At 49.5% G+C, this 27105-nt stretch overlaps 1 protein-coding gene across 2 annotated transcripts; it reads left to right on the top strand.

Moving 5' to 3' along the window:
- The first annotated feature begins 2248 nt into the window (after positions 1-2248).
- Positions 2249-22353, top strand: ADA2 (adenosine deaminase 2). 2 transcript variants are annotated; one of them, XM_041398597.1, is made up of 10 exons: positions 2249-2697; positions 3969-4294; positions 7103-7319; positions 13793-14003; positions 16850-16977; positions 18021-18111; positions 18411-18558; positions 19442-19599; positions 20421-20623; positions 21271-22353. In XM_041398597.1, exons 2-10 carry the CDS (start codon positions 3982-3984, stop codon positions 21377-21379), a joined length of 1578 nt encoding a protein of 525 aa, XP_041254531.1. In that variant the 5' UTR covers positions 2249-2697; positions 3969-3981; the 3' UTR covers positions 21380-22353. The 2 variants fall into 2 exon arrangements, with proteins under 2 accessions (XP_041254531.1, XP_041254532.1); XM_041398598.1 differs by having other exon boundaries at positions 2255-2697; positions 18411-18519; positions 21271-22339.
- The last annotated feature ends 4752 nt before the right edge of the window (positions 22354-27105 follow it).

The following is a 27105-nucleotide window of genomic DNA, read 5'->3' as shown; positions in this document are numbered from 1 at the left end:
ACTGCTGGGTACAGCTGCAGCAGCTGAGAGGTCAGCAGGGACCAGGAACCACCCCAGAAAGCAAGGAAGAGCTGGGCTGTTTGATGAAGGAGCAGGGCATTCCTGGCTAAACAGCACGTGGGACCAGAGCCAGGGAGATGAAGACTGTTCCAGGGGCCACACAAGACTGGACAGGAACTGCAGCCGTGCTCCTGTGGACAGACACAGAACTATTGCAAAACCTCCAAACAGGCTACTTGCTTCTCAGGAAGAATGCAAAGAAGCTGAGAGATGTGTTGGTGTGGGAATGACAACTGTAACGTTCCGTGTTAGTCCTTGAGACAGTCTTCCAATAGCATGCCTCAGTTCCCAGGGAAGTCTGAAGCCAGGGTTTTGCTGCCTGGAAGCACGAGACAAATCCAATCCTCCCCCAGATGGGGCTCCTGGTTGTCCTCTTCTCCCTCTTTCCACCTTTCCTGTCCAGACAGATCCCACCTAAAAGCAGCTGTGGTCCCATTTCACCAGGATTTTTTATTTTCAGAGCATGCACCACATTTTAATAGAGACTAAAGCCTCTCAAACACCTGCTTATTTCCTAGTCCAGCCTCTGCAACATCTGTACAAAACTCTCCTGGCAATGTCTGCAATTGTTTATGTGGAAAAGTCCCATCAAAGAAGTGTTTGAGCACTGGACTTTGGTTTTGTTTTTCAAATGTCATTTGAAAGGATGAACCACTACAAATCTTTGAGGTCCTCTGGCAGGCATTCCCAAGACCTCTGCCTGGCTGTAAGCTATTCGAGATCCCTCACACAGCATTTTAATCCCCCTCAGTGCTCCACAGTGGGAATCTGTCTCCAGCACTGGATTTCTCACTACAGAGCCAGTTTTCCAACTGTCTGGGCTGAACTTGGTTTTATGGAACTAACAGCACTGGACTTTGGTTTTGTTTTTCAAATGTCATTTGAAAGGATGAACCACTACAAATCTTTGAGGTCCTCTGGCAGGCATTCCCAAGACCTCTGCCTGGCTGTAAGCTATTTGAGATCCCCCACACAGAATTTTAATCCCCCTCAGTGCTCCACAGTGGGAATCTGTCTCCAGCACTGGATTTCTCACTACAGAGCCAGTTTTCCAACTGCCTGGGCTGAACTTGGTTGAATGCTAGGCTTTACTACTAGAAAATTACAAGAAAATTTACAAGAAAATTAAAGCAATTCCCTTCCTTCACTGATATAGTTCCCCTGAAGGGACTTGGAGGCAGAACTCTTGTCCCTACTGAACCATCCCTTTTCACTCCATGTGCTTCCCTCCTCACACCTCCCATCCTCGAGCTGCTTTCACCAGCCAATAGCTGCTGCTGAGCGTATTTGGGTCATCTTTCCACTCCACTGATCTCCCTTTTTGGGAGCAGGATCACCTAGAGACTCAAGGGACGCCCATCCTGCAAAGGGGCACAGAACCCTCTGGACATGCTGCCATGGACAGGGCTGAGGGAATATTTGGGATCCCTGGCTGATCCCTGCATGGATGCTGGGACTGATCTCAGTGACAGCAGAGGGAGAAGGGACCAGGAGAGGAGGAAAAGCTGCCAGGTGTCTGGCTGGGACAGTTGGGGAGGGGAGGGTGGGCAGCCTGAGCACCCTGCTTTCAGGGCCTTGTGCCAGCTAATGAAATTTAACATATTATTGACCAGACCCTACTGTCTCTGCCTCAAAAACAATCTTTGTGACTGCTGTGAGTTATTTTCAATAGTTTTCAACTTACAAGAAATTTCTTTTTGTTTTAATATTTAAAATGATTACATTTTTGGACTAAATTAAAGGAAATGGACTTTGTTCTCCCCTGGAAGCTGTTTATGTAACATCTGTTTAAAGTAGTTTAAAATGTCTACATTTAAGCAGTTTAAAACTCCAGTCCGTTGAACTGTGCGAAATAAAATGCTGAAATTACTGCATTTGTTGTGATTTTTTTTTTTTTAAGTCCATCCCCCCTCCACCTGACTTGCTTCCCAGGCTCGAGTTTAGCCCTGTGTCCCAGGGCAGCCGGCTGGATTGATGCCTGCCCCATTCCCAGAGCTGGCAGGGACTGGACAGGACCATGTCGAGGTACAAATTGCTGCTTTCTCAGGTGTAAAAGCATCAGCGAGCAGAGTTTGCAGTGTCCCTGCCATTAAAGGCTCTGTAGCCGATTAGGATTAGATATCCAAGCTCGTGTGTATTCCTGGGACAGCGAGCAGGGCTTCGGAGTCTCCCTGCACCAGGAACGCGCCCAAGCGCTTCTCCCAGGATATTTTAAAGCTGCCTGTGCGCTCCAGGGAAGGCGGCACGGCTGCACCCAAAGCCCCCAGAGATGCCCTCGCTGTCAGGCACCGATGGGTTAAAGATCTGGGGGTTCCCCTGAGCCACCCCGCTTTTTTGGCTGCCCGGCTCCCCAGCCGCTGCCCGCGTCCCACTTTCCCGCAACCTCGCCTGCCTCCTCCTCCTCCTTATATATTCATGAAGCAGCGCGGCTGGGGTGAAATAAAAGCTGGGCGAGCCGGGGCGGCCGCACAGGAAGAGGAACTCGGTGTGCCTGGCTCGGCACGGCCGGCAGGGACCCTGCTCTGTATCCCAATCCCGCTGTTTCTCCGCGCCGGGACAGCGCTGGCTCGCAGCCGGCAGAGCCGCTCGCCCGGCAGCGGCCGCGGAGCTCTGGGCGCCGGGAGAGGAGAGCGAACAGTAAGTGAGGCAGCCTCAGCTCGGCTAAGAGGAGACTTTCTGCGGGATGTTTGCTTTTCTAGCTCAGAGCCAGGCCTGGTGTGGGGCTGCAGCCACCCCCCTGCTCTGTTTGCTCCCCAGCACGCCCTAAAGGGGCTGGGGATGTTTTCCCAGATCTACAGGTGGAGGAGAGGCTGGAAGGAGAAGACACAAGCAGGGCTTTTCTATGTAATTCACATAGGCTTATTTCAAAATATTGAGCCCTTCTCCAGCCTGTTTTGCTCTGGAGAGATTGGCACCGAGTCACTAAAGCCTGGTGTTGAAGGATTATATTGCAGTTGTGCTTTTTTGGGGGGAGGGAGAGCTCTCAGAGTTCACATGTGCCTGCCTCCTGTGATCTCTTACTGCTCCCATGGTCTCACTTCCATCCCCTTTCCTCTGGGATTGCAAGGAAAGGACACAGCTCTGTTGCTGCAGAGAAAGCCTTGGGGTATTCCTGCCTGTAAATTAACCCTTGGGATAGCTGGAATATACTAAAAGGGTGCAACAGGAGTTTCTCTCAACTGGAGGGAATGGGGATCTGATCAGCTCAAGCCAAACCCCTTAGCTGGACACTATCAGCACAGCCAGCACTCCTTATTCAATGAGAGCTCCATCCCAGCTTGCAAGCAGCATCCTGATCCCAGCAATCCCCCATTCCAGGGCTGGCCCTTTGCCTTCCTGCATGATGTGCTGCCAGTCTGATCCAAGGAGCAACACCTCCTCACCCTACCCAGCCTTGCAGCGCGTAGCCAGCAGCCACAGGGAGTGTGCTGATCCATTAGCCCTAAATTCAGGGGACACTGGTAGCAGGTGGATTTTGTAAGACTTTGTTAAGCCTTCTGATGTTTACATTCTTTCAACAAACTTTCTCACACACAGTTCTGTAAATAACCTATGTTTTGCATTCTTTCATGGAGGTGGAGAGAATTGATGGACCCTTGGTCTGTCCAGTCACATTGGAGAGGCGGCAATGTCGCCCTCCAATCCACTGTCACCTTTGGAAAACTATAAATGTTGGAGTCAGAAAATAAAGTTCTTCTTCTTCTTCCTTTTTGTTCCCCTCGAGAGCAGCAGTGTCTGTGTCATCATTTCATGCTGTATCACAACACACTGGTAGCAGGTATCCCTGCCAGCATGGAGCATCCCATTAACCCACTGCCTCTGCATGATGGGCCAACAACTTCACATCCCACTGCTGAGGTGCTCCCTTCTGACCCCTGCTAATGCCTCTGTCTTTTCTCCCTGTCCAGGTGCAGCTCTAAGATGAAACCTCCATCTGGACAAGGTGTAAGGCTGGCATGCTTTCTCCTGAGCCTGGCAGCCCCCTGCCTTCCCAGCCCTCTCTGGAAGGACCGGGACTCCCTGATGCAGGAGGAGAAAGCCCATCAGACAGGTGGCAACTTGGTGCTGAGTAGGCAGGAGCAGCAGCTCAGCACAAAGCTCGTAAACCTCAAGAAGAAGGAAGTGGAAGCAGCCATAACTGCAGGACAGTTTCCTCCAAGCATGCACTTCTTCCGGGCAAAAAGCCTCATTGATCAGAGCACGGTGTTCAGCATCTTAAAGCGCATGCCTAAAGGTAGGCTTGGCTTAAGGAGTCTCATCTTACTCATCCTTTCTCATCTCTTGCTTTCTGAGCTGGGACAAAACACAGGATGTGGGAGACAAGCTTCTGAGAGCTGTAAATTTTGCCCATTGGGTTTCAGGAAAAGCCCCGAGGAGAGGAAGAGGGGGATGGATTGGGTGAATACACATTTCCAGCAATTGTGGCATTTGGTTTAACATACAATATGGAGCCTTAAGTCTTTCAAGAGTGGAGAAGGGACAGAGGAAGCAAAGACAACAAGAAATGCCAGACATCCCCATTTACTCAGCACGTTCCAGCCAGTGCCTCTCTTTTTCCCACAAACACATTCCATGAACAGGCTACCAAACTTATTCTGTATCTCAACCAAAAGTGTTGCATCTCCCAAAAAGTGTTTCTGCAGGTGGTAGCAGACCTGGAAGTGTGCTGGAAAGTCTGGGGGCACAAGAGGAAGAAGGGGCTACCTCTAACACTGAGTCTTTGTGTTCTTTGCTTGTGGTGTACAAGTCAGAGCCTGTCACTTCCACCACTTAAAGTGAGCTTGTAAAAGGGAGAGAGAGCAACATTTTACACAGGCAGCAACAGGACCAGGGGGATCAGAATTAAATTAAAAGAGGAGAGGTTTAGATTAGATATTAGTAGGTCTGCTCAGAGGGTGGTGAGGCACTGGAACAGATTGCCCAGAGTTGTGGCTGCCCCATCCCTGGAAGTTTTCACAGCCAGATTGGATGTGGCCCTGAGCAATCTTCCCACCTTCTCCCTCCCAGTATTCGCTGTGGGATGCAGATCCCAGACTTGCAGCATCCCAAGCCATTAACAGAAACAATTATGTGTCAGAAATGTCATTATCCTTTCGTGGCTGAATTGAGCAGTTAGAAATTTAAAAGTACTCCCCTCTTCACCTCCAGTATCATTGATACTAAGTGGGAGCCAAAACAAATAATTAACACTTTTCAATTCTGGCGATGTTTAAATGGGCTCTTGGAATCTTTGCAAGGGCTGTAAGCTTTTAGGGCCAAGATCACATCCTTGTAGATGTTTGAGTAGGATTTGATCAGAGCCCCAGGGAGTTCCTGTTGTTTCAAGCACTATGGTAATGTCTGTTGCTGCTCTCATAGGGAAGGAGGTGACATTGCCAGCCAGAGGAGGGTCAGGTTTGCAGCATGCCCAGTCTGGTGCACCAGCTCTGCTGAGAGCAGCAACCACAGCTCCTCTTTACAGCCAGACCCTCTGCAGTGGGATATCATAAACATGACTCTATATTAGATTAGTCCACTGTAAATTATAGTCTGGAACTTAATGTATTGTCAAATACATACCAGTCTTGTTCTTGCTATTCATGTTCTCCCTTTACCCTTAAGAGGTCTTCCCTAGACTAATAGAATACATATCTAAGACTTCAGCTCTCACAGTGCCTTCCCTTTACAAAGGTGAGGCTTAGTTCAAGCACTAATAACACCAGGAGTCTTTGGAAAAGGAGAGATTTCAGCAAAATGAAATGATGAGGAAGGTGAGCATACAGAGGATGCTTCCTGTGCCAGGAAGACTGGCAGCTGCCAACATACTGCACAATAACAGAGCACCCCAGAGGCCCTCTGTGCTGGCCAGCAGCAGATGTACAATGCAAGTGAGCATGCTTTTGATAAGGCACAGAAGTAAATTGTACTTCTGCATCCGAGTGCAATTCCCCAGAGTAACATGGGCTGGGATTTTGGTGTGTGCCAGAGCTCCAGAGAAGAGACACGAGAGACACAGACTAGACACAAAAATTGAAGCTGGGATCCAGACAGCTTAGATACAGAGCTTTGCTTCAGGTGTGCTTCAGCCAGCGTGCCTTGTGAGCTGCTGCCTCCTGTGCAAGTTTCTCTTTAAAACAGCGGGGCCTGAGCCAGCTCACAGCAAACTCTGCCTGAAAGACCTTTAATAACTCGGAGCATTTTCCATCCCAGTGGAGAAGCAGAGCTCCCCATTGATTTCCCCCCTCCCTGTGCTCCCAGGGAGCTGTCACGCTCTGCCTGCCCAGTGTCTGATGTGGAGGGGGCCACATCCTCCAGCCTGGGGGAGGCAGAGCAGCACTGCACTCTTTGCTGGGAGAATTCACCCACAGCCTTCTAGAAGCATTTCCAGACACCCCTGGATGAGCAAACAAACTGCTATGATGTCAGAACCTAGGACACCCCTCTGGGTGCCCTGGATGACATGTGCCCCTGGCAAGAAGCCAAAGACACTTGGGATTTCAATCTTAACCCATGGAGCAAATTACCAACCTTGTATGAAGAACCACAAGTCACAGAAGTTTAAGTAGAAAGAATAATGAATAAATCACTGGGTGAAAAGTGGAGTTTTGGGGATTTTAATATAGGGGGTCTAGGTGGCAAGGTGGAGGGATTTGTGTGTTGTCCTATTCTTCCTAGCCTCCATCTTCTGTTTGATGTTGGCACTTTTGGATTGGTTTAGAACAGAAGTCGACAGTCTAACATAGGTGATAGGTATTGGGAAATAATGATAAATAAAATACACGTAACTCATAGTATAAAATGTAGACACCAGCCCAGGGGCAGGCAGTGTGCCCTTGACAGACCTGCAGAGCAGACCTCTGCGGGTCTGAAAAAGAATATTTTAGATAATCTACAATAAACAACCTTGTGAGCCAGAGTTGACAAATTCCAACTCTTTCTTCGACCATCAGGCTGTGAAAAAGGGACGCTTGGGGTCATCCTGACAGCAGGGAACCCGAGACTACCCCATTAAACCTTCTCCCCAGCTGCCTGGGCTCACCAGGACATTCCTGTCCCCCACCAGGTGCTGTGCTCCACCTGCACGACCTCGCCCTGCTGAGCGTGGGCTGGCTGGTGTTCAATGCCTCCTACCTGCCCGACTGCTACATCTGCTTCACCCCCACGGGCTCCGTGCGCTTCCGCTTCTCCCGGCCGCGCCCGCCGCCAGCCCCGTGCTCCCCGTGGCTCCTGCTGGACACCTACCGGGGACAGCTGAGGGACGTGGCCGAGTTTGACAGAGGGTGAGTGGGCAGGGGTGGCCTGTTGGTGCTCCGTGGTGTAGCCAGCAGGAGCGTTCTGGTCCAGCTTTCCTGTTTGCTCGCTGCTCTGCGAGGGAGGAACTCCGTCCAGGGCTGTGAAAAAGCAAATAGCAATGGAAGAGCGTCAGGGCTGCTGCATTAAGTACAGCACAGTCAGGGACCATAAAAACCTGATTTTTTCTATGCACACGTGCTGAGGACACATGCTGAAGTAGATTTATGAGACCTGGCCCCAGCTCTCCATGTGGGACAGGGCTGCATGGTGCCTCATCCAGTGAGGTATCCAAAAACTGGATGAGGAAGCCAGGTAGCTGATGAACAGGCTCTCCCCAACAGCAGAAAAGCCCTTTGCAAAGTCATTGTTTTGATTCAGAGCAAGTTGCGGAAAATATTTATGTTAATTACTGCACTAGCAAAAACCCTCAAACTTCCCAAAATAAAACCTAACCCAACTGTTCCTCCAAACACCAAACTTGTTTTCTGAGGCCTGCCTTTGAAACCCCACTGGCACCCATCACCTGGAAGCATGAGGCACTCATTCCCAACAGGCACCAGGAGCTGTAGCTCACCCTCCTGGGCACTGGCTGGAACCAAGGAACCCCACACACAGGACCCCTGCCTGGTTTGGGGGCTCCTTCCCCTCAAAACCCCTCCTGCTAGCAGAGCTTCTGCCCTTACAGGCAGCTGTCCAGGTGCTCACACCTGAGCTGGCTCCCCAGAGCATCACTCACCTCCTACAGGAGCTCCTCTCCCTGCAGGCAGCTCCTACCTTTGCTGCTGGCAGCCTTTTATCAGGGCCGGGCTCGTCGGAACCACCTGGCATTTAATCACTTACAGGTGGCTGGGAAGAGCCCGGCTCCCCCTCTAGCCAGTGGTGATGGGAGCACAGAGTCCTATCTCCCCATCCAGGGGCCATTGATCCCGGGACAAAGCCCTGCTGGAAAGGCCAAGAGGAAGCATGCCGCTCTGCCGTGGTGTGTGGGGGGCTGGAGGGAGCACGCTAAATAATGCATGAAGTCAGACACTGAGCGATGAGGACAAAGGAAAATATTGAGTAGCCATCCATTCAGAGGGCACCGCTGTCCGTGGCGCTCCAGGGGCTGGGGTGTGCAGAAAAAAAAGTGTGGGGTGTCATGTAATGACAGACAGTATTGCCATGCCTACACACAAGGAGAGGGCTGGATTGAGGCAGTGCAGGTGACCCTAATTCCAGCATTTCCCAAGTGAAACTTGGTGGGTTTTACTGCAGTGAGGTTGTGTGCTCTTAAATAGAGACCTTTTAACTCTGGGTGTGCTGGCATCCCCTCCACGTGGAAGCTGTCTGGGCTCTGTGGCCTGCAGATCTGGGAAGGAGGCCAGGTTGGGAAGCTGAGGAGCTTCCAGACTTGTGCCATGGTATTGCCTTCCCTCCCCAAAACCAGCAATGGGCAGGGCAGAGGGCTCTGACTCGCCAGGGCATCCACCATCCCTCTCTTATGGAAGTCCAGGAGGGAAGGAGAATATGATGCCAGACCCTGGGCTCTTGACCTTTTATATCCTGAGGCTCAACTGCCCTGACATGTGATGGACGAAATAAGATCCAGTGAGAAATCACCAGAGAGAAAACTGGTTCCCCATTAGCTCCCTTCCATTTCTGCTGGGAGTGATGAGGAAGGAAAGATGACAGCACCTGCTCTCTTCAACCACACCAGGAGACCCATAAATAATGTGCAAGAGATTGGATTTTGAAACAGCTTCACTTCCTTAAAGCCCAAGCAATTGCACTGAGCATTTAGAGGTGTCTCAGGAGGAACCCTTCACTGCACTTGTTTTTGGTTGTGTTTCCATGTTTTGGCATGATGCCACTTTCTGGCAGAGGCTGAAGGGCAGGATATCCTGTACACCCTGTACACCTGGGTGACTGGGGCTGTGCATTGTGTGGTTCCCTCTGTTCCTGGGTGGAAACACTTGTTTTCAGAGGCAGTACTGCCACATTCCTCTTCTTTTGTATTTCCCTGACAGTGTTTAGTGGCCACAAGTCAGAGCAGGACTTCAGAGTGTCAGGCCCTACACAGGGACACAAGACAGAGCCTCGCTGCAAGGGTCTCCCCAAATGTGGAGGGGAGACTGAGGCAGAGGCCAGTGAAGTGATTTTCCTCAGCAAACATGTGCCTGAGCCAAGAACAAACTTGGATCTCTGGCATCCTGGGTGCTCACTTATCCATTTGAGTATGTTGTCCTTCATTTCTTGCCCTTCTGTGCTCATCACCACAAAATCACAGAGGAGTCATTAGGCATAATGTGCAAACACACCAACAACAGCCACGCTGAGGCACTTCCCCTCCTATTCTCATCTAATCCCTGGGCACTAGTCTAGGGGTTAGGAATGCTTTTGGCCGTCTGGAAATAGGTCTCTAGCCAGGAATAGGCCCCAGTCTGTTCTGCTTCTCAGTTTCTGGAAACTCTCCCAGTCTCTTGAACATGTGCATCCCAGGCTACCTCTCTCCTGCACTCCTCTTTGCCCTTGAGCACTGACAAGCTGAGAGAAAGCAGATGTCAGAGGGAAGAACGGATGGATAGTTGGGTGGTTTCAAGGAAGTGTCAAGGGAATATGGCAGCAGGGAAGGGCTCTCATGCAAGGCAGGGTGGATCAGCAAATGTGAAGGAACAATGGAAATGTTTCTGAGAAGCTGCACCTCTTTCACCTTACATTATTTCTGACCAGGAAGGGGTAGAAGAAAGGGGAATCTGCAAGATTTTTTTGCTGTTTGCATTTTCAAGTACATATGTGTGTGTGTGTGTGTGCTTTGGAAGGGACTCCTTTTGTTTGTTTCCCTCAAGAGAAGGTCTAATCATTCCTATTCAAAGCACACATCTCATGGGCCAAGACCCCGGAGTATTGTGTTACTGGTGAGCTTCCAAAAGGATGCTCTGAGGAGAGCCAGGAGACCACAGGCCAAGGGACAGCGAAAGGAAGGGAATTTTGTTTTCATACTTAAAAGGAAAAACAATCCTCACTTATTTTCTCCACAATCAATTACGATACAGGAGAATGTCATTCTTCCCCTCAAGAAGCAACATAATGGCTGCCACCTCCAAAGCAAGAGCATGCCCCCAGACATTTAGGGAAGCAGCATTGACATTCCAGATATTTGTAAAATACCACTGCACACCCCCCACCAGCAGCACAAGGACTGAGGCTGTGCCCAGCAGAGCTCTCTATCACCAGGATGAAGTCATCTGTGAGGGAGCTGACACCACGGCCGAGGCTTCAGGGACAGCTCCCCTGGGCACTGGCTGCTGCCCTGGCTGCCATCACCTTCCCCTCTGTCTTCTGACTGCCTTATCTCACAGAAAAATAGGGCAGTGTGTGCAGTAAGAGGGGGGGAAAAAAAAGAATAAAAATCCACTACAGAAACAAAGCACTCCACTCCCTCTACAAGTCTCCCCTTGGGGAGAAGAAGAGGGGATGAGAGAGAGCGAGAGAAAGCGAATGAACCACATGTGACAGATGTTAGTCACACTATTTAATGCACCACTGGAAGACATTTAGATACTACGGTGAGGAGAGGGGCATAATTACCCATCGAGAACAGAAAAAGGAGCAGGAAAAATAATCCCTTTAAAAACAAGGCAACAAAACATTTCACTTCTGTATTATATAGCACAGGAAAGGAAAACAGGGAAAAAACCCAGGAAGAGAGAAGGCAAACCCACAGCTGAAAATAAATAATCCTTGGCTGGTCATTTTTGCTGTGCCCCTTTGGGCATATGCATTGCAACAGCATTGTTCAGTGCATATATGACATGACATGGAAGGCTATTTGTAGTCTGCACCTGATCACTGGCAAAGGCCCATTCCAGCAAAGAAGCAAAAAAAAATGTATTTACAAAGCTTTGCTTCATCTGCATGAGCTACTGATGGCAGAAGCCCCCGAACCCTTAGGAGATTATCTGCTTATCAAGGATGGATCACTATTATGCAATAAATCTTCAACAGTTGTAAGGATCAATAATCAGTCTCAAAGGGAAGGGGATTATAAAGAGAAGTCCAATTTGATTTATGTGCTTTTAGGAGCAGGGTGGTGTGGGGATTTATTGCTGTTCCTAGCCCAAGAGCACAGGCTGAGTAAACAGCCACGAGTTTGTACAGCCGGATTTAAAGCAGGGAGCAGAGCCCTGCGTGCGCTCCTTGCTGGAGGAGTTCTCACAGGACAAGGGGAGAAAGTGCCGGGAGCCCCACTAAGCACCCATCCTTATCTGGAAGGAGCTGCCTGCAGTGCGAGAACGGGCTTGCACAGCCTTTTGATCCACGGGGAGGTTTTTCCCTGAGCGCCCGCAGCGCCGGTGGGAACAGCCCCGCTCGGCTCCCGGCTCCGGGCAGGTGCCGAGCTGGAGGGGAGCTGCCCTTCGGCCACCAGGGAAGGGCAAAATTCTCCTTCCCCCAGCTCTTCCCACACGAAAGCTCCCTGATGAGCAGCGGCACAGCCTCTCTGCCGGCGGCTGCCCCCCTCCGCTGGATCAGCGCCTTCAGGATGCTCCTGACTCCGGCATTCCTGGTTTCTAGGGTGATGCCGGGGTGTCTCCTCGCTTCCGTGGTCCAGCTCGGTCTTCTCTGGTTGCATGGATTACTGAGCAGTAGCTGGGGTTGCCCAGTGTCCTGCGATAAAGGCACCAAAGCCCCTATTGTAATGCGTGGGAGGGCAGAGCCCAAGTTGCTGTGGAAACCTTAACTCTGAATTTTCCTGACTGTTGAGCATTTAAAGTCTCGTCCTTAACAGTAGTAGCATCTCTTTTATGTACAGGTTTTCTTCTAAAATTGTTCCTGGCAAAGAAATTAACAGAGTGAGGAAGAAATGAAACTGCAGGCCCTGGAAGAGAATCCTTAGAGAGTGAAACAGCAGGCAAATCCTGGGGGAACGGGCTCTGTTTTATGGGCAGGATGGAGGGATTCAAAAGGCATATCTGTCCAGGATGTCTCAGTTTATGAATCTGGACCAGATCACATTTTACATCTGTAGGGGGGCTGTGGGGGTTTAATTCCATCCACAGAACTGTCCTGGATGAAGATAATAAGATCACAAATCAAAGCCACACCTCCCATATAACAGAGCAGAGCACTGCACGAGGATGGGGGCCAAGACATCAAACAGGAAACATTATTAAAGATCAGTAGCTGTTATTGAGGGGAAACAATATACCCAGATGAAAGCTGAAGCATGGCTGAAGGTATTTCTGTCTGAACCTGCTTAGCCCCTGACACAAGATAAGCACTGGGCCAGCAAGAAAACATCTGTAGGTTTCTGTGATGGCTTCCATTTGTCCACCCAGGAATGAAGTTAATCACCCCTGCACTGCCATTTAGACTTTGCCCACTGGTAGGAGAAATTTATTATGAACTACTCTTCAGGTGGAAGAAGGAGGGCTGTTGCCAGAGGCAGGGTTTCAGGTGGGATGAAGGCTATCAGCTTGCCAGAGGATGGTGGTGTGGCACAAATGTTCACCCTGTCCTAAATGCAAGCTGTCACCCACAATTAGATATTCTTGCAATTTACTGGCTCCCCTAAAGTCTGCTTGATAAAACTACCCACTGTCTCCCTGGATTTCTGAAAGAGGATTATATGCCAGCTGAGTGGATGGAGGAAATAAATACATTTCCATCACAGTAAGGAAAAGCCAGGACTGAGATTCTTATCAGCTGTTTCCCTGAAGTAGCTATCAGCAAGGCTGGTGGAGAGTCAGGTTTGGCTGGGAAAAATGATTTCTGATTCAGAACTGTCTTCCCCTTGCATTTTTTTGGGTGACATATTTTGGCATGTCAAAAGTACCAGGACAACTTACGGGCTCAGCAAGCAGGCTAGTGGTGGCCCAGTACATGTAAACTGTCCTGTAAACTCAGTCTGCCTTTTAGGTGCTGAACAAAGGACCAAGTGTTGTGACATCTTATCTGCATTGAAGATTCTTGGGAAAACATATTGTCTGCAGGAATAATGTGCATGATTCAGATTAGGGATACCCTGCGTAGCAGAGTAAGATTGATATCAAAGATTTTCAGGTTAGGGTTACCCTGGTCTTATCTGCATTGAAGATTCTTGGGAAAACATATTGTCTGCAGGAGTAATGTGCATGCCTGCTTTCAGATTAGGGATACCCTGTGTAGCAGAGTATAAATGATATAAAAGATTTTCAGGTTAGGGATACCCCGAGTAGCAGAGTATAATTGATTTAAAAGCATCACACTTGCTTTTGTAACTCTGTTCCTTGAAAAAGGGACGGGGCAGGTTTTAAGCACCTACTTCTACCCTGCTTACAGCTCAGCATGTGTCATACAAATTCTGTGCCAGCCATTAGAGGAGTAAATACCAGTGGCAGAAAAATGACCTGAATGCCTCCTAGTTGCACCAGTCACTGTTGTACTGCAGTTCCAACAGGCTCTGTTTGCTCTCCTCATTCTTTCTCTTCTCCCTTTTCTATAGCTTGCTGAGAAACCTGACCCTGGTGACAGATGCCCCTGAGCTGGCCTACCCTTCTCAGACTTTCATTTGGAAAAGATTTGAAGAAATCTTTCTCATTGCCTCTGGACTTATCTGCTATGCACCTGTGTTCAAGGCCTATTTCTACCAGGGGCTGCTGGAGCTCTATGAAGATAACATACAGTATGTTGAGATAAGAGCTATCCTGCCTGCGGTACGTGGGGTTTGGCTTCTCTAGTAGTCTTTTAAATCCTTATTTCTCCATAGCTTTTCTCAAGCCCTATCTTGAATTTAGTTTTTTGGATGTTTGCATACCTGCCCTTCTAAGGATGCTGGAAAGCCTTGATCATATTCAAACATCTGTCTTGGAGATTTGCATAGGCAAGGGCTTGAAACTGAGAGATTCTTTGTTCTTAATGGCTAAGAATGAGAAATTCTTTGCTCTTAATGTCACCTTCTGTGACATAGGCACAAAACTACATTGTACAGTCAGACTGGGAGCTGTGTCAAAATCTTGCTCATTGGGAAGATGTAGCTCAGTTTTGTCTGCACCAGAATCACCTGTTCTGTGGCAGCTACTCTGAACAAATTTTCTGTCTTGGATAGAGACTTATTCTGGAATAGTTACATTATTTTAAATCCTGAGCTTATTTCAGAATGATTACTCTGAATAGGTAGTCAATCAATTGGCAAAACACAGCCTCCCACAATTTGCAGACAACCCAAAATTTTAGCTATGTATATGAAGTATTAACTGCTCCTTTCAATGCTATTAACACCAAAATCTGGAAATGGTTCAGGCTTTTCACCCAGAGCTGGTCTGATCTCCAAGCCCACTCTGCCCAAATGCCTCCCCAAGCACCAGCAGACCACACCACCCTAAGTGTTCCCACTTACCCAGTGACAATTTTGTCACTGCAGACACACCTTTCCCATGCAATTCTCCAGCCCAGCTCCATGCTCCATTGGGGTGGGAGTTCTGTCAGTCTATCATGCCTGAGAGGTGAAGAAAGTATTGCAAAGGGAAAAAAAAAAAAGGATGTGGAGAAGTCCACAAAGTTAACATGAGTCTTACTTTGCTGGGGGTTGCCATAAGCCAGTTGCTCTGAATTCAGCCACCACCTCTCTTTGGGGAACCTGGAAAGAGAAAATAACAGCAATGTCAAAATGCCTGTGCTGTGAGGCAGTGCGAGTGCTGGCATCCCCCCAGGCCACACAGGTTTCCAGGCCAAGAGGATCTGCCACGATACAAGTGCGTGGGCCTGACTGGAAAATACCCTGCCTTTACCATCAGCCCTTAGACATGGTTCTAAGTCCTTTTGAAGAGAGGCTTGGCAGGGAAGATTTGCTTCCCATCCAGTTCCTGATGCTGGCAGCAGCCGTGGGAGCCTGCAGAGCCCTGGGGCTCGCCTGCAGCCGGCAGCTGTGAGCTCCAGTGCTGTGAGCCCCAATGCTGTGAGCTCCAGGGTTGTGAGCCCCAATGCTGTGAGCCCCAATGCTGTGAGCTCCAATGCTGTGAGCTCCAGTGCTGTGGGCTCCAGGGCTGCAGGCTCCAGGCAGGCTGCCTGCAGCCCGGGTACCATTTCAGGGAATTCCAGGAGCCGTGGCCATGCCAGGATGGAGGGCAGAGCAGGCAGCGAAGGCCAATGATGTGAGCTCTAATGCTGTGAGCTCCAGGGCTGTGAGCTCCAGGGCTGTGGGCTCCAATGCTGTGAGCTCCAATGCTGTGAGCTCTAATGCTGTGGGCTCCAGGGCTGCAGGCTCCAGGCAGGCTGCCTGCAGCCCGGGTACCATTTCAGGGAATTCCAGGAGCTGTGGCCATGCCAGGATGGAGGGCAGAGCAGGCAGCGAAGGGACAGCCAGGCTGAAGCTGGGGTGAGAGGGCAGGGAAATGCTTCATGGGGAAAGTCAAGGTGAGCAGGGTGTGACTGGAATAGCAAGATGCTCGTGTGGCTGGAGATCCTCCACAAGGCTCCACAGCAGCGCTGAGGCTGCAAAGCTCTCCTTGCAGCAAAGCCTGCCAGAAGCGGCCCCGAGGTAAAGTAAATGAAACTGGGATTTAGTGTGAAACAGCAAACACTGTGGAAAAGCCCCCTAAGCCCAGCTGTGTTTGCAGATTCAGCTGTGTAAAGTCTCACATTCCCATGGGCTGCAGCTGGGGAAAATTCCCTCTGCAGCTGCCCCACGGCTGCTGGTGCCTGCAAGGGGGACACTGCATTGTGACGGGGTGTGGGGCTTTGCAGGGGCATCCCTGCAAGGGACAGCACCAGAGAGGAAGTTAGGGGGTGAAGTGGAGTAGTTGAAGGCTGGAGGAGAAAGGTGACAGAGAAAAGGATGGTGAGAAGGGCGAGAGGAGAACTGATGGAGTGGTTTCAGCTGCTGTCTGTAAGCGACTGCAGGCAGGACCTTTGTGGGTTAGTATCAATTCAGGGCCTCCATCCCTGCTGAAATCAGGTCAAAAGCCCTGAGAACAGCCCTGGCAGAGAGGAACCTCCAGAGCAAGTTGATGAGACAGAGCAAAAGGGTTATTTTTCCCAGTTTGCAGCCAGGGACCTGGGAAAGCATGGCAAGACTAAATGACTGACTCAAGGTCATGAAGCAAACCTCTGGCAGAGGGGAGCAGGAGCCCAGCTCAGCTGGTAGCTTATGGAGCTCAGCCACCGCCTGCCTTGGGGCTGCCTCGGCTGACAGATTGCCACTGCAAGGCACAGAGCATGTGTGAGCTGCAGACAGCTGGACAAAACACTGCAGTGCTGGATACACACAGGAGTAAGAGGTCACGGTCTCCTCGGGGTTCTCAAGGGCATTTGCTTGCCACGTCTGAACACGGAGAAACTTGTATCACATAGGAGGGGGGAAACCCACTCCTTGGTTCTTGCTAGCTGGTAAAGGCTTGAAGAAGGAAATGTTCTGCACAGATTTTACTGCTTTTGTTTTCCTGCCCTGCTCTCAGGACCACAGCACTCTGCTTCTCCCAAGGTTTTTGTCACTTCATTTCTCCCACCTTCCAGTAAAACACCTCTTCTAACTACTGCTTCTCACGTGCTTTTCACGCTGCAGGTGTATGAACTGGATGGCACCAAGCACGATAAATCATGGTCTGTGGCAGCCTACCGGGAAGTGACCAGGCAGTTTGTGAAGGAGCACCCAGACTTTGTTGGAGCCAAGGTTATATTTGCAGCGCACAGGTAGAGGCTGAGCAGGGCTGAGAGCGGCTGTGCCGTGTCAGAGGTGGGCAGAGGGCTGGGAGAGGCAATGCTGGGCTGGAGTGCTAAAGTTGGTTTGCAATGTCCATGTGTATCATTGGAGCTGGGGTGCTGACTCCTGAGACATTCCCTGACACGTGTGAAAGGCTGAGGGTGAGAATTCATCCACATGAGTCTGCCTACGTGCGAGGCGAGCGCCAGAGGAGCGTCCGTGAGCCCTGGGAATGGGAATGAACCCTGGGCAGGGCTGCCTGTGTGCATGTCCAAGCCGTGCCTGCTCTCCTCCCGAGCCTGGATGCACTCCCCTGCCCTGCAGACACTGGAGCAGTGACAGCAGTGCCCGAGTATGGGCACTTGGTGTGGCAGAGGTGCCCGTGGCACCCGGCACGCGCCGCTCCCCGCAGCCTGTGGACGGTATGTTCACACAAGGCTGCCCTCCAAGGCAGCCAGATGCCATGAAGTCATGTGAGGTGATCCTCAGCAGGCAGAGCAGACCTCTCAGCAGCACTGACTCGCTCTGCTTTGGCACAATGCCCTCTCCAGTTCAGAGCTGGCTTGCCTCTCTGGCCGGCTTGAGCATGGACGCAGTCTGCAAAATGCACCGAGAAGTTTAAGTCTGATAGGGCTGGAGGAAACCTGAGCGTAAAACTCTCTTGAAATGCAGTTACTGCCTCACCTCCCAACAAAACAGCTGGGAGGAAAGAAAAAAAAAGTAAACATTTTCTCTCCACATTGTTATGTTCCCTTCTCTGCTTGGTAAATGGGAAAGCCAGTGAGTTAGACAAGCATGCCTCAACTCAAGTGACAGCAGGGTCTAGCCAGGCACTTCCTGGTCATTCATGGGTTTTTTTCATAATATCAATTTTCTACTGCTGTTTCTCTAGAGACCTGAAGCTGGTTGTCAGATTCAAGAGCAACGTGCATTTTGGAAATACCCCTGGGGGCCCGATTTCACAACTCAAACCCTGAGAAGGCAGGCCCATGGGAGTCAGCTCCTGCAGCGCTTTCTCTCTCTTGCTCTCTAGGATGCTGAATGTCTCCCAGATTAAAGAAGCCATCATCACTGCCATGGCACTCAGATCCCGCTTCCCAGACACGCTGGCAGGCTTCGACCTGGTAACTGTGTTTCTTCTGGGGCTTCACATTGACCCCTGCAGATATAACCACATATATACCGTGGCATATGTTGTATACCAGAGCCAGAACCTCTGCTGCTGTACTGAAATCAGTGTTAATGAATTGCAAATCCTCCAGCTAAGGATTTTGTTCAGGGTAATTGACAAAATCCCCTGAAAGAATCAGCTCCCTACCCCACAGCATTGTAATTTCAGCACAGCTGGCACCTCATTTATACAGAGCTGTAAGTCCCACCATCTTCCCAAGCGTGCTCAAAAATACCTTTCTGCTTTCCCCAGGTTGGTGATGAGGACAAAGGTCATTCTTTATGGGACCTGAAGGATGCCCTGACCATCCCATATTCCATGGGGGTCAACTTGCCATACTTTTTCCATGCTGGGGAGACTGGTGAGCACGAGGACTCAAGGCTTGTTACTGCTTGCAGAGGCAAGACTGAAATCTTGCAAAGAGCAGAAGCAGCAAGCCTGGCTTGCTTGCTGGCTGTATCAAGAGGATGTGTGTGCACACACGTGCACATAACCAGTTTCCCCTGTGCTTCTCCCCATATCAGCTTGGGGCTGTGGCATTCCCACATGACCCCTCCCTGCTTTGGACTGCAGATGTCACATTGCTCAGCATCTTTGAGCTGGTGTAGGAGTTATTGCTGGTAGCCATTTCCCCCTTGGAGCAGCACTCACTTCCCACTCACAACCACAGCAGGGTCCTCCAACCATCATTTTACAATTTAAGGTGAAATAATATTTGAGTCAGACTTGAGTCTTAACTGAGCAGGCTCATCAAAGTAACTGATGTACCCTGCATTGCTGGGGCAATGTATTATTATTGGCAATATATTATTCAGCCTGCATTGGTGGGATTTATCCTAACCAGGAGAGTCTGTCTAACTTGTGCCTTGTGTGTTGCATGTTGACATCAACAAAAAAAGTCTGGTTACCCTGGGCTCCCTTTACAGCCACAGGCAGGAGCAAGCCCTTCTAAGCCACAATACACCTCATTCTAATGCACAGGCTACTCCCCAATAATTGTTACTTCTCTCCATTGATAAGTAATGGAGTCCAGCATAATTAACTCAGCTGCAAGAGCAATACTTTAAACATCTAAAGCCAGGTGAGATGAGGGGGTATCTCTATGCTGGGCAATATCCTGGGCAGATTTAGGTCCCTGTTTCACTGAAAACGCAAGTGTAAACTCTGAGCATGAGCAACCCTCTCACCTCACAACTGGGACATCTATTAACAAAATCATCTAGCAGTCTGAGAAGTTTTATTTCCTCACAGCACTGCAGTGACTCTTGTCTGTCTCTGCTCAGATTGGCAGGGCACCTCTGTAGACAATAATGTGCTGGATGCATTGCTACTGAATACCAGCAGGATTGGCCATGGACTTGCTCTCATCAAACACCCAGTAGCCAAAAATTTGTCTCTGAAGAGGGATATTCCTGTAGAAGTCTGTCCCATCTCCAACCAGGTATGTTGTTATGTGACTGGGTCACTGTAAAGGGGTTCACCATCGCTGTGAGGGTCAGCTGGGGGGCACCTACAAGTTTTGATGCACACAGGCTGGCTTAGTTTCCTTTGCAGCACCTTACACTGCAGTTTGCTATGCAGATGTACACTGTGAATATATATAAGGCACGTAGTGCCAGTCAGCAAAAAAAATAATTTAACTTCCTATCCAGAGGAACCTGGGAAGGCAGTCCTCCCTAGTGGAGATGAGGCCCAGAGACACAGAGGGGCCTTAAGAAACATAATTGAAAATACTTCAAAACCAGGAGGGCCAGAGGCTGAGAAGCAGGGATTGTAACTGGAAGTCCTTGGTTTTGCAGAATTCATAACCAGTGGGAACTCTTTTGCAGCACATTAGAGTGGTGCCATTGTTCCCTGGGTGCAGCAAAAAGGATACTTTGGGTGGAGATTTACTGGTGTGAGCCTGAAGGGAGAGAACCCTGAGCTCCAGACGCCTCAAGTTAAGCACCACAGCAAATATGTAACAACAAAACTGTTCCTGAATTGCTCACAGTCAAATTGTTCTAAATAAGCACAAGTTATTCACCCCACTGGACTTGATTAAAGGTGATTTATATAAGAAATTAATCTCCTTGTACAGTCAGTGGAGACAAGCTGCTTCCTACTGCAGCAGCTCAGGGCAGAAAACATTCTGAACAGTCCTCTGGAGCCTGTGCCTCCCTGACCCCTACCTGCTGTCACAGGCAGCCCTGGCAGGTGTCAGTGTGACACAGCTGCAGCAATAACCTGCTGAGGTGCTGTCCCCCACTCTTCCCCACCCAGGTCCTGATGCTGGTGGCTGACTTGAGGAGTCACCCTGCAGCTGACCTCATGGCTGAAGGGCACCCCATTGTGATCAGCCCCGATGATCCCCCCATCTTTGGGGCAAAGGGAGTCTCTTATGACTTCTATGAGGTGTTCATGGCCATTGGAGGGATGAATGCTGACCTGAGGACCCTAAAGCAGCTTGCACTCAACTCCATAAAGTAAGTTCATCACCTCTTACCTTGTCATAGCAATCATAAGGAGACTACCAGCTTTCCCTCCTTGCTTGCATTTGGGTTTTGGCCCCAGAGTCTCCTCTGCCACAGGAGCTGGGCTTCTGTCAGTCCAAAATCTCCTCTGTGTGTCTCATCCAAAGGCAGGACACAGGGAGCCCAGAGACTCCTCCGCCTGTGTTCTCAAGTGCCTTTCTCTGACTCCATGCCCCAGAGTATTCCTCCTTTTCCATTCTTTGTGAACTTGCCTCCACCACCTGGTTCTGCATTTGGGAGAAATTGTATGTCTTTGTATCACTTGTCTATTTCTGCCAAAATTTGACTTGCTGCAGTGTTTGCCATGACTCATCTGGGAAACATGGGAAAACAATTAGCATTGCATTTGGGTGTGTTTAACCCCTTTTTCTATTAACTGGACAGTTCTGAATGTCCAAAAATAGTTTGGATGTGAAGCCCAGGGTCTTCCTGCACTTTCCTTGGCTCCTGCTTGTTTTACACCATGTCACTCTGTGTGCTGCAGGCATGTCCTGCAAGGGTTAATCTCTTGCTGCCTCCTGCCTTTTCATTTCAGTGCTGCTCTTGAAATAGCTGCCCCCTTGTCTCCTGCCTGACACCGACTTTCCTCCTCCTCACAGATACAGTGCCATGCTACCCGATGAGAAAGCCAAGGCCAAAGAGCTCTGGCAGAAAAAATGGGACCAATTTGTGGCTGACCTCTCTGATAGCTTTCTAAGGGAGCTGTAGAGAGGACAAGGCTCATCTCAGAAGGCATTTGGCAAGCTAGAGTGAGCCAGACTGATTGCTAAGAGGGAGAATGCTTCTTCCATGTGACCTGAGCAGATGAATGGACGTCAAAGTCTCACCTGGCAGCAGGCGACTCTGCTAAGCCAGGCTTAGTGGGCTTAAAGCTAAGAAGGAGCTGCACTATCCTGTGAAACTCATGGGCTGGAGGTAAAAGGGCAGCAGTGAGCCTTTAGAGCAACCACAAGAAATCACCCTGCTCTCAAAGGAGTCAAAACAATTAAAAATTGCCAATGACCAAATCCCGACATCCTAATTCAGGAAAAACATGCTTTCCAGTTAGAGTCAGCAGGAGATTGCCAACACGAGGATCTCTGAATTTTGCCTTATCATTACAAAATGCAGACCTTGTCCGGAAACAGCTAAGACAAACATCCAACCATTTGGGCCACTGACCTTCAAGAGAGCAAGGACTGAAAATGACTCTTGTTATGTTTAACCCTGGGCCTGCTGCCAAAATAGCACTGCTAGGTCGAAGAACCAGTCATAGGTCTGATGTCTGCTATTTCAGGACCTACCATGGCTGGAAACAAGCTGGTGGAACTTGCTCCCAGAACATTTAAGCCTGGTTGCACAGTGATCATAAAGCCAGAAGAGAGGTGCCTCAGTTGCCAGCAGTTTTTTTTTACTACAAAGTCTTTTCCTCTCCTCTGGTCTAAAGGAAGACAAAACATATTTCAGGTTAAGTCCAAAACATCCTGGCTTCCCAGACCCAGTTTAACTAAAACTATCCCCCTGCACAAGGCTGTGTTAACACAGACATTTATAGAAACACCTTTTGGTGTCAGGGAGTTCCACTACCAGCCTTTGTTGCTGTACTCATCGTGCAAATGTGGCCTTATTCAGCCTGTCAGACAGATTTTCACCTTGGTAGAGAACTGCTGTGGATATCTACAGGGCTCGTTTGGACCTCTATGGTTTCCCGTGCAAATGTGGCCTTATTCAGCCTGTCAGACAGATTTTCACCGTGGTAGAGAACTGCTGTGGATATCTACTATATCTACAGGGCTCGTTTGGACCTCTGTGGTTTCCAGCTCCTTGGCAAAAAAAAAAAAACAACAACAAAAAAACCTACACAAGAAATAGTCTCTTGACAAGCTGATTCCCTCTCTTAGCATCACCAAAAATATCAGGATGAGGAAAAAAAAAAAAAAAAAAACCAAAAAAACCAACCACTGAAAAAAGAAATCTTAATCAGGTTGCTAAATAAATTCAGAAAAATCCTTCAGCACACATGTGCCAAGCATACAACCAGGATCAAAGAGCATCATTCCCTGACTTCAGTACAATCATGCTGCTTTGCATCAGTCAAGGGAGAATTGACAAAAATTCCTACTGAAAGACATCTCCCTCCTCTGAACCACAGACTTGCAAAGGCTGTTCCTAATCTGACCAGCCTGGGCCAATTGGCTCTCTTTATGCTTTCTGTTAATTGTCTCAAGCAGCTTGGCTATAGTGTTTATTTCCACTGACCTTGGCTGGAACACCTTAGCAGGAGGCAAACACACTTATTACAGAAGTGGATCAAGCTGCACGGCCTGTGTGCCCTGTGTTAAATTGCCCACAGTTCACAGGCTGCAACTTCATCCCAGAGAAAATAAAAACCATCTAAACCACACAACCCCATCACAGAACACAAATGAAATCCCAGCAAACCACAGGTGGGTGCATTGCAGAAGGCAGCAACACAAACCACAGAAATGAAAAAGTGAGAACCCAGTCACACCCCTCACTAGCTGGGGGGGTTAAGTGCCTTACACCCCCAACCCTTTTTAGCCACAGCTACCTCTACTCCAGGTCTCTCTGCCCACACCCCCAATATTTTCCTCTGAAGCATCCTGATGCTTTCTTTGCAGACTGACCTCTCCTGGGCCTTGATACAGATTTGGTCCTGGGAAGGAGTTTTATACTGGAGGAGTAGCCAGAGCAGAGCCACCCTCCCTCCTCCTGCGTGGGTGTTGCATACAGAGCTCAGACTAAAGTCCCCAGGGTAGGCTTTGGTCATGGCCAGGTTATAAATGCTGACTTGGGAAGTGCTTTACCTGTAATGCTGCTGAGGAGAACCACTGCAAACAAGCAGAATGGCAGCTGAGCAGCAACCCAAAGCCCTGTCCCTCTCAGCACCTGATCTTTCAGCTTTGCTATATGTGGATGGATGAAGAGCTGTATTTGCCATGAGTTGATTCTCCCTTAAATAAGCCTCTTTGCTGCCAAGGTGAAGCTAATCATTACAGAGCCACTGTGGGAGGAGCAGGGCTCCTCCACACACAGGTTGACCCATGCCCCTTCCTGAAAGCAGAAAGCTTTCAGCTCTTCCTGCATGAGGTCTCTTGAGGTCCTGAACCACTTTTTGCTTACCTGTAGTCCTCCTTTGTCCTCATTACCTGCAGGAGTTGCAGGGCTACATCTTCCATTTGCCAAGTGCTTGCTGGAACCAGTTCACCTGTTGTGTCCACTTTGTTCTTGCTTTCCTAGGAGAAGTCTGCTGTGCACATGGCCATTTACCTCCTTCACAGCTGTGCTGTGATGGGGCCAAGTGCCTGGGCCCACCAGTGTGTGCTGCTGCTCAGGATTAAAGCAGAATCAGGTTTCTGCAAAAATCACAGGGGTTTAAAATAGCACAGGTCTGATGCAGCCCTCAAAAATGTGTGACAGAGGGAGGGCCAGCCTGCCTTACTGCTGGGAATCTGCTCTTCCTTAGAGCGTGTCTTAATTGGGAGAAAGGTGCAAATTAAGAAGCCCAGGCTGCATCCTCGCCTCTCTAACTCCAGGTGTGCAAAACAGGAGGAATTTAGGCTGGACCACAGCAGTAATAAAAGATCAATTGATTCTGTTCCATTCAAGCTTTGGGTAAATGTGGCTGCAGGGCTTCACTGAGACTTGCTTTTAGTAGCAAAATTCCGAGGGTTTTGCTGCCAGTCTACTCCCTTTTGCCCAGTACCTTGGCTCCCTGCTCACATTTGTTGGCAAATACATCACATATAATGCTCTCTTGCTTGTCTCTTTCAGAACATAGTCTATAATTAAATTTTCAAACCTGTCTTAACCATGGAGGTTAGTTTTTTTTTTTTTTTTTTTTTTTTTTTTTTTTTTTTTGTCTCCCTGTTAAAAAGAAAAGAGGATACCCAGATTTGATGGGGATGTCTCACATCACTCAGCCTGCAGGGATCAGGGAGCCTGAAATGCCTTCTCAGTATGCTGCAAAGGGCAGTTTGATCTGGAGAGCTAACACAGTGTTAAGCCTGAGTTATCTGGCCAAGACACTACACAGGTCCCCTCTTCCTCCTTCCCCAAGCCCCACAATAGGTGCATCCAGCTCAGGGCTGTGTTTTGAGACAGAGACACCTAACAGACAGGATTTGCTTGTGCTGCTTCTCCTACCACTACAGTGTTGAACCATCTCTGTGGTGGTTACAGCGCAGGAAATTAAAGGAATGACTGAAGGTCATTTAACCTCCTTTTAGCATGATTTTAGGAAGGGAATAGAGGAGAAGACAAAATTATCAGCCCATTCTTTTCAAAGAAAGTGAATTCTTTCCAAATAATTGCCTTGTGGAGCACCAGGTGACTACAGGGTACAACGTGAGGCTCTTTGCCCAAAGTACTGCTGGTGGGCATGGGAAGAAAGCGCCAGCTTGAGAGAGCTTCAATATCTGAGATGAAAGAGGAGGAGGCTGCCACAAGGGTGGTGGGAGGCTGAGTAGAGCAAACATAAAGAAGCAAAAAGAGCCTGCTTCAGTCTCCATCCAGACTAAGGAGCAAGGAAGGAGAGTAGAAAATCCATGGAAGTTTCTATTACAGTTACTTCAAGTAGCCATAGCAATACTTAAAGCCTTATGCCTGTTATCTCCCCATCTGTCACTCCCTGTGGCCTCTTCAGGTTCAATTTGTTTAAATGGGAGGTGGATGGGGCTTTGTTTGCAGCACAAGTGTTTGCTGCAGAGCATCTTAGACTGCCTTTGGGGCAATTTAGAGGATGAAATGTTTGCCTCCTGGTCACTCACTGCCAGGAAATGGCTGATCCAGCACTAGTAGTTGCTGTCAAAAGTCATGCCAATAAAAACAGAGGAGCAAAGTGAGTGGTTGAAAACAGAGATAGGCCCAAGCAAGCAGCTAGATCTATCTGTCCTGTGAGCCTCCATCACTGCACTGGGACTATGCAGGTGCCAGATGCTAAGCAAAGCCCTCTGGCCATAAAACACAGGGCTGCAGATGCATTTCCACCAGCTCCAAATGATCAGCCTGCTTCAGGTTTTTCTTCCTGTGTAAGTCTCTGAATTAGCCTCTTCACAGGTAGCAAAAGGACATTTCTTTGGTCAGAAACCTGTAGCTCTAATTGGCTCAGTCGTTAATTCCTTTCTTTCCAGGCTTGCTGCAGTTGCAATCACAGCAGGTCTATCAAGTGTTTTCTGTGCACTGAGGGACAGGCAGGTGAAGGGTCTGGCTCTCAATTCTCCTGGTTTGTCATTTTTATCAGGTTGTGTCCTCCCCCTTGGTCATTACAGGATAAGAAAGGCATTTTACTGTATTTTCTCAACCTTTAGCTTGTCCATCATTCCACGAGCAGGCTGCAGCATGGGAAGAGGAGAGATAAACTGTGGGGGGAGGGTTGGTTCAGGCCATTAGAGCCTCTGCAGTAAGGAAAGAGATGGAAGGTACATCCATCGATGTGGGGGCTGTGAGAAGGTCAGGAAGAGGGGGGTGATGACAGCGCTGTGAGTCCAGGGAAAACAGAGCTGCAAAGTTTACACAGGGACCCACGGGAGAAGGCTGTGGGCAACTGCCTGTTTTGTTTGTCTTTATAGTGAGCTGTGAAAGGGGGTGGGAGACATCCAAGCACGGCGTGGACAGGGGAAGAAGAGGCGGTCTCCTGTGGGTGGTGTGAGAAGGACAGACAGACGATCCCTAGGGGTATTTGGGGTACGGCTGTTACCAGATGTGCCTGCGGAGGAAATCACGAGGTCCGTCCCTGTACAGCATGCGGAATGGGAAGCTCCAAGCAGACACAGAGATATTCCCAACGCTTGGAGGGAAAAAGACACAACGGGCATTCAGCACAGGGATGATGGGCTAAAGCCCGCCTGCGGGTGCTGGGAGGGCTGGGGCTCAGCCCTGCCGCTGTCGGTCCCAGGATCAGCCTGTCCCCGCCCGCTGGCAAAGTCCCCCCGTGTCGCTTTAAAAATAAGCGCTCCAGCCTGTTGGACAGCCTTCCCTGGAAAAGTAAACACGGCAGCGCTGGCAGCCCGCAGGGGCAAAGCACACGCAGACTTTGGGGACACCTCTCCAAGGGCGGGTACCCCCAGAGTCCCTTTGGGAGCAGAACAAGGCGTTCCCTTCCCTGCCTGCGGCCAGACCCACGTCCCCTCCCGCATCCCCCGTGCCCGGAGCGCCCCGGGCCGGGGCGCAGGTGAGCGCTGCGGGTTCCCGTGCCGTGGAGCAGGAGCGCCTCCCGCGGGGATGCGCCGGGATAACAACCCGCATCGGGGGGATAAAATCCTCCCCCAAAAAACCCACACCCAAAAAAAAACCTCACCCCCAAAAACCCCCCATCCGTCCCCTCTTTCCCCCCCACTGTCACTCCGGGATATTTAATACACTGAATTTTTTTTTGTTGTTGTTGCTTTTTAACAATGAAATCTTCTCTGCGATAGGGAACAGGCTGGATGTCT

The sequence above is a fragment of the Onychostruthus taczanowskii genome, unplaced genomic scaffold, assembly GCF_017590055.1.
Source record: "Onychostruthus taczanowskii isolate IOZ18803 unplaced genomic scaffold, ASM1759005v1 scaffold15, whole genome shotgun sequence".
NCBI classification, from domain to species: domain Eukaryota; kingdom Metazoa; phylum Chordata; class Aves; order Passeriformes; family Passeridae; genus Onychostruthus; species Onychostruthus taczanowskii.
The sequence above is the reverse complement of the archived record's forward strand: the minus strand, read 5'-3'. Positions and strand labels throughout refer to the sequence as shown.

What these genes read in the sequence shown, in the direction of transcription:
- ADA2 (XM_041398597.1), top strand. Translation starts at nt 3,982, where the DNA reads ATGAAACCTCCATCTGGACAAGGTGTAAGGCTGGCATGCTTTCTCCTG. An exon ending in GTGGCCGAGTTTGACAGAGG is followed by an intron (nt 7,320 to 13,792) that starts GTGAGTGGGCAG and finishes CCTTTTCTATAG; the next exon opens with CTTGCTGAGAAACCTGACCC. An exon ending in GCTTGTTACTGCTTGCAGAG is followed by an intron (nt 18,559 to 19,441) that starts GCAAGACTGAAA and finishes GTCTCTGCTCAG; the next exon opens with ATTGGCAGGGCACCTCTGTA.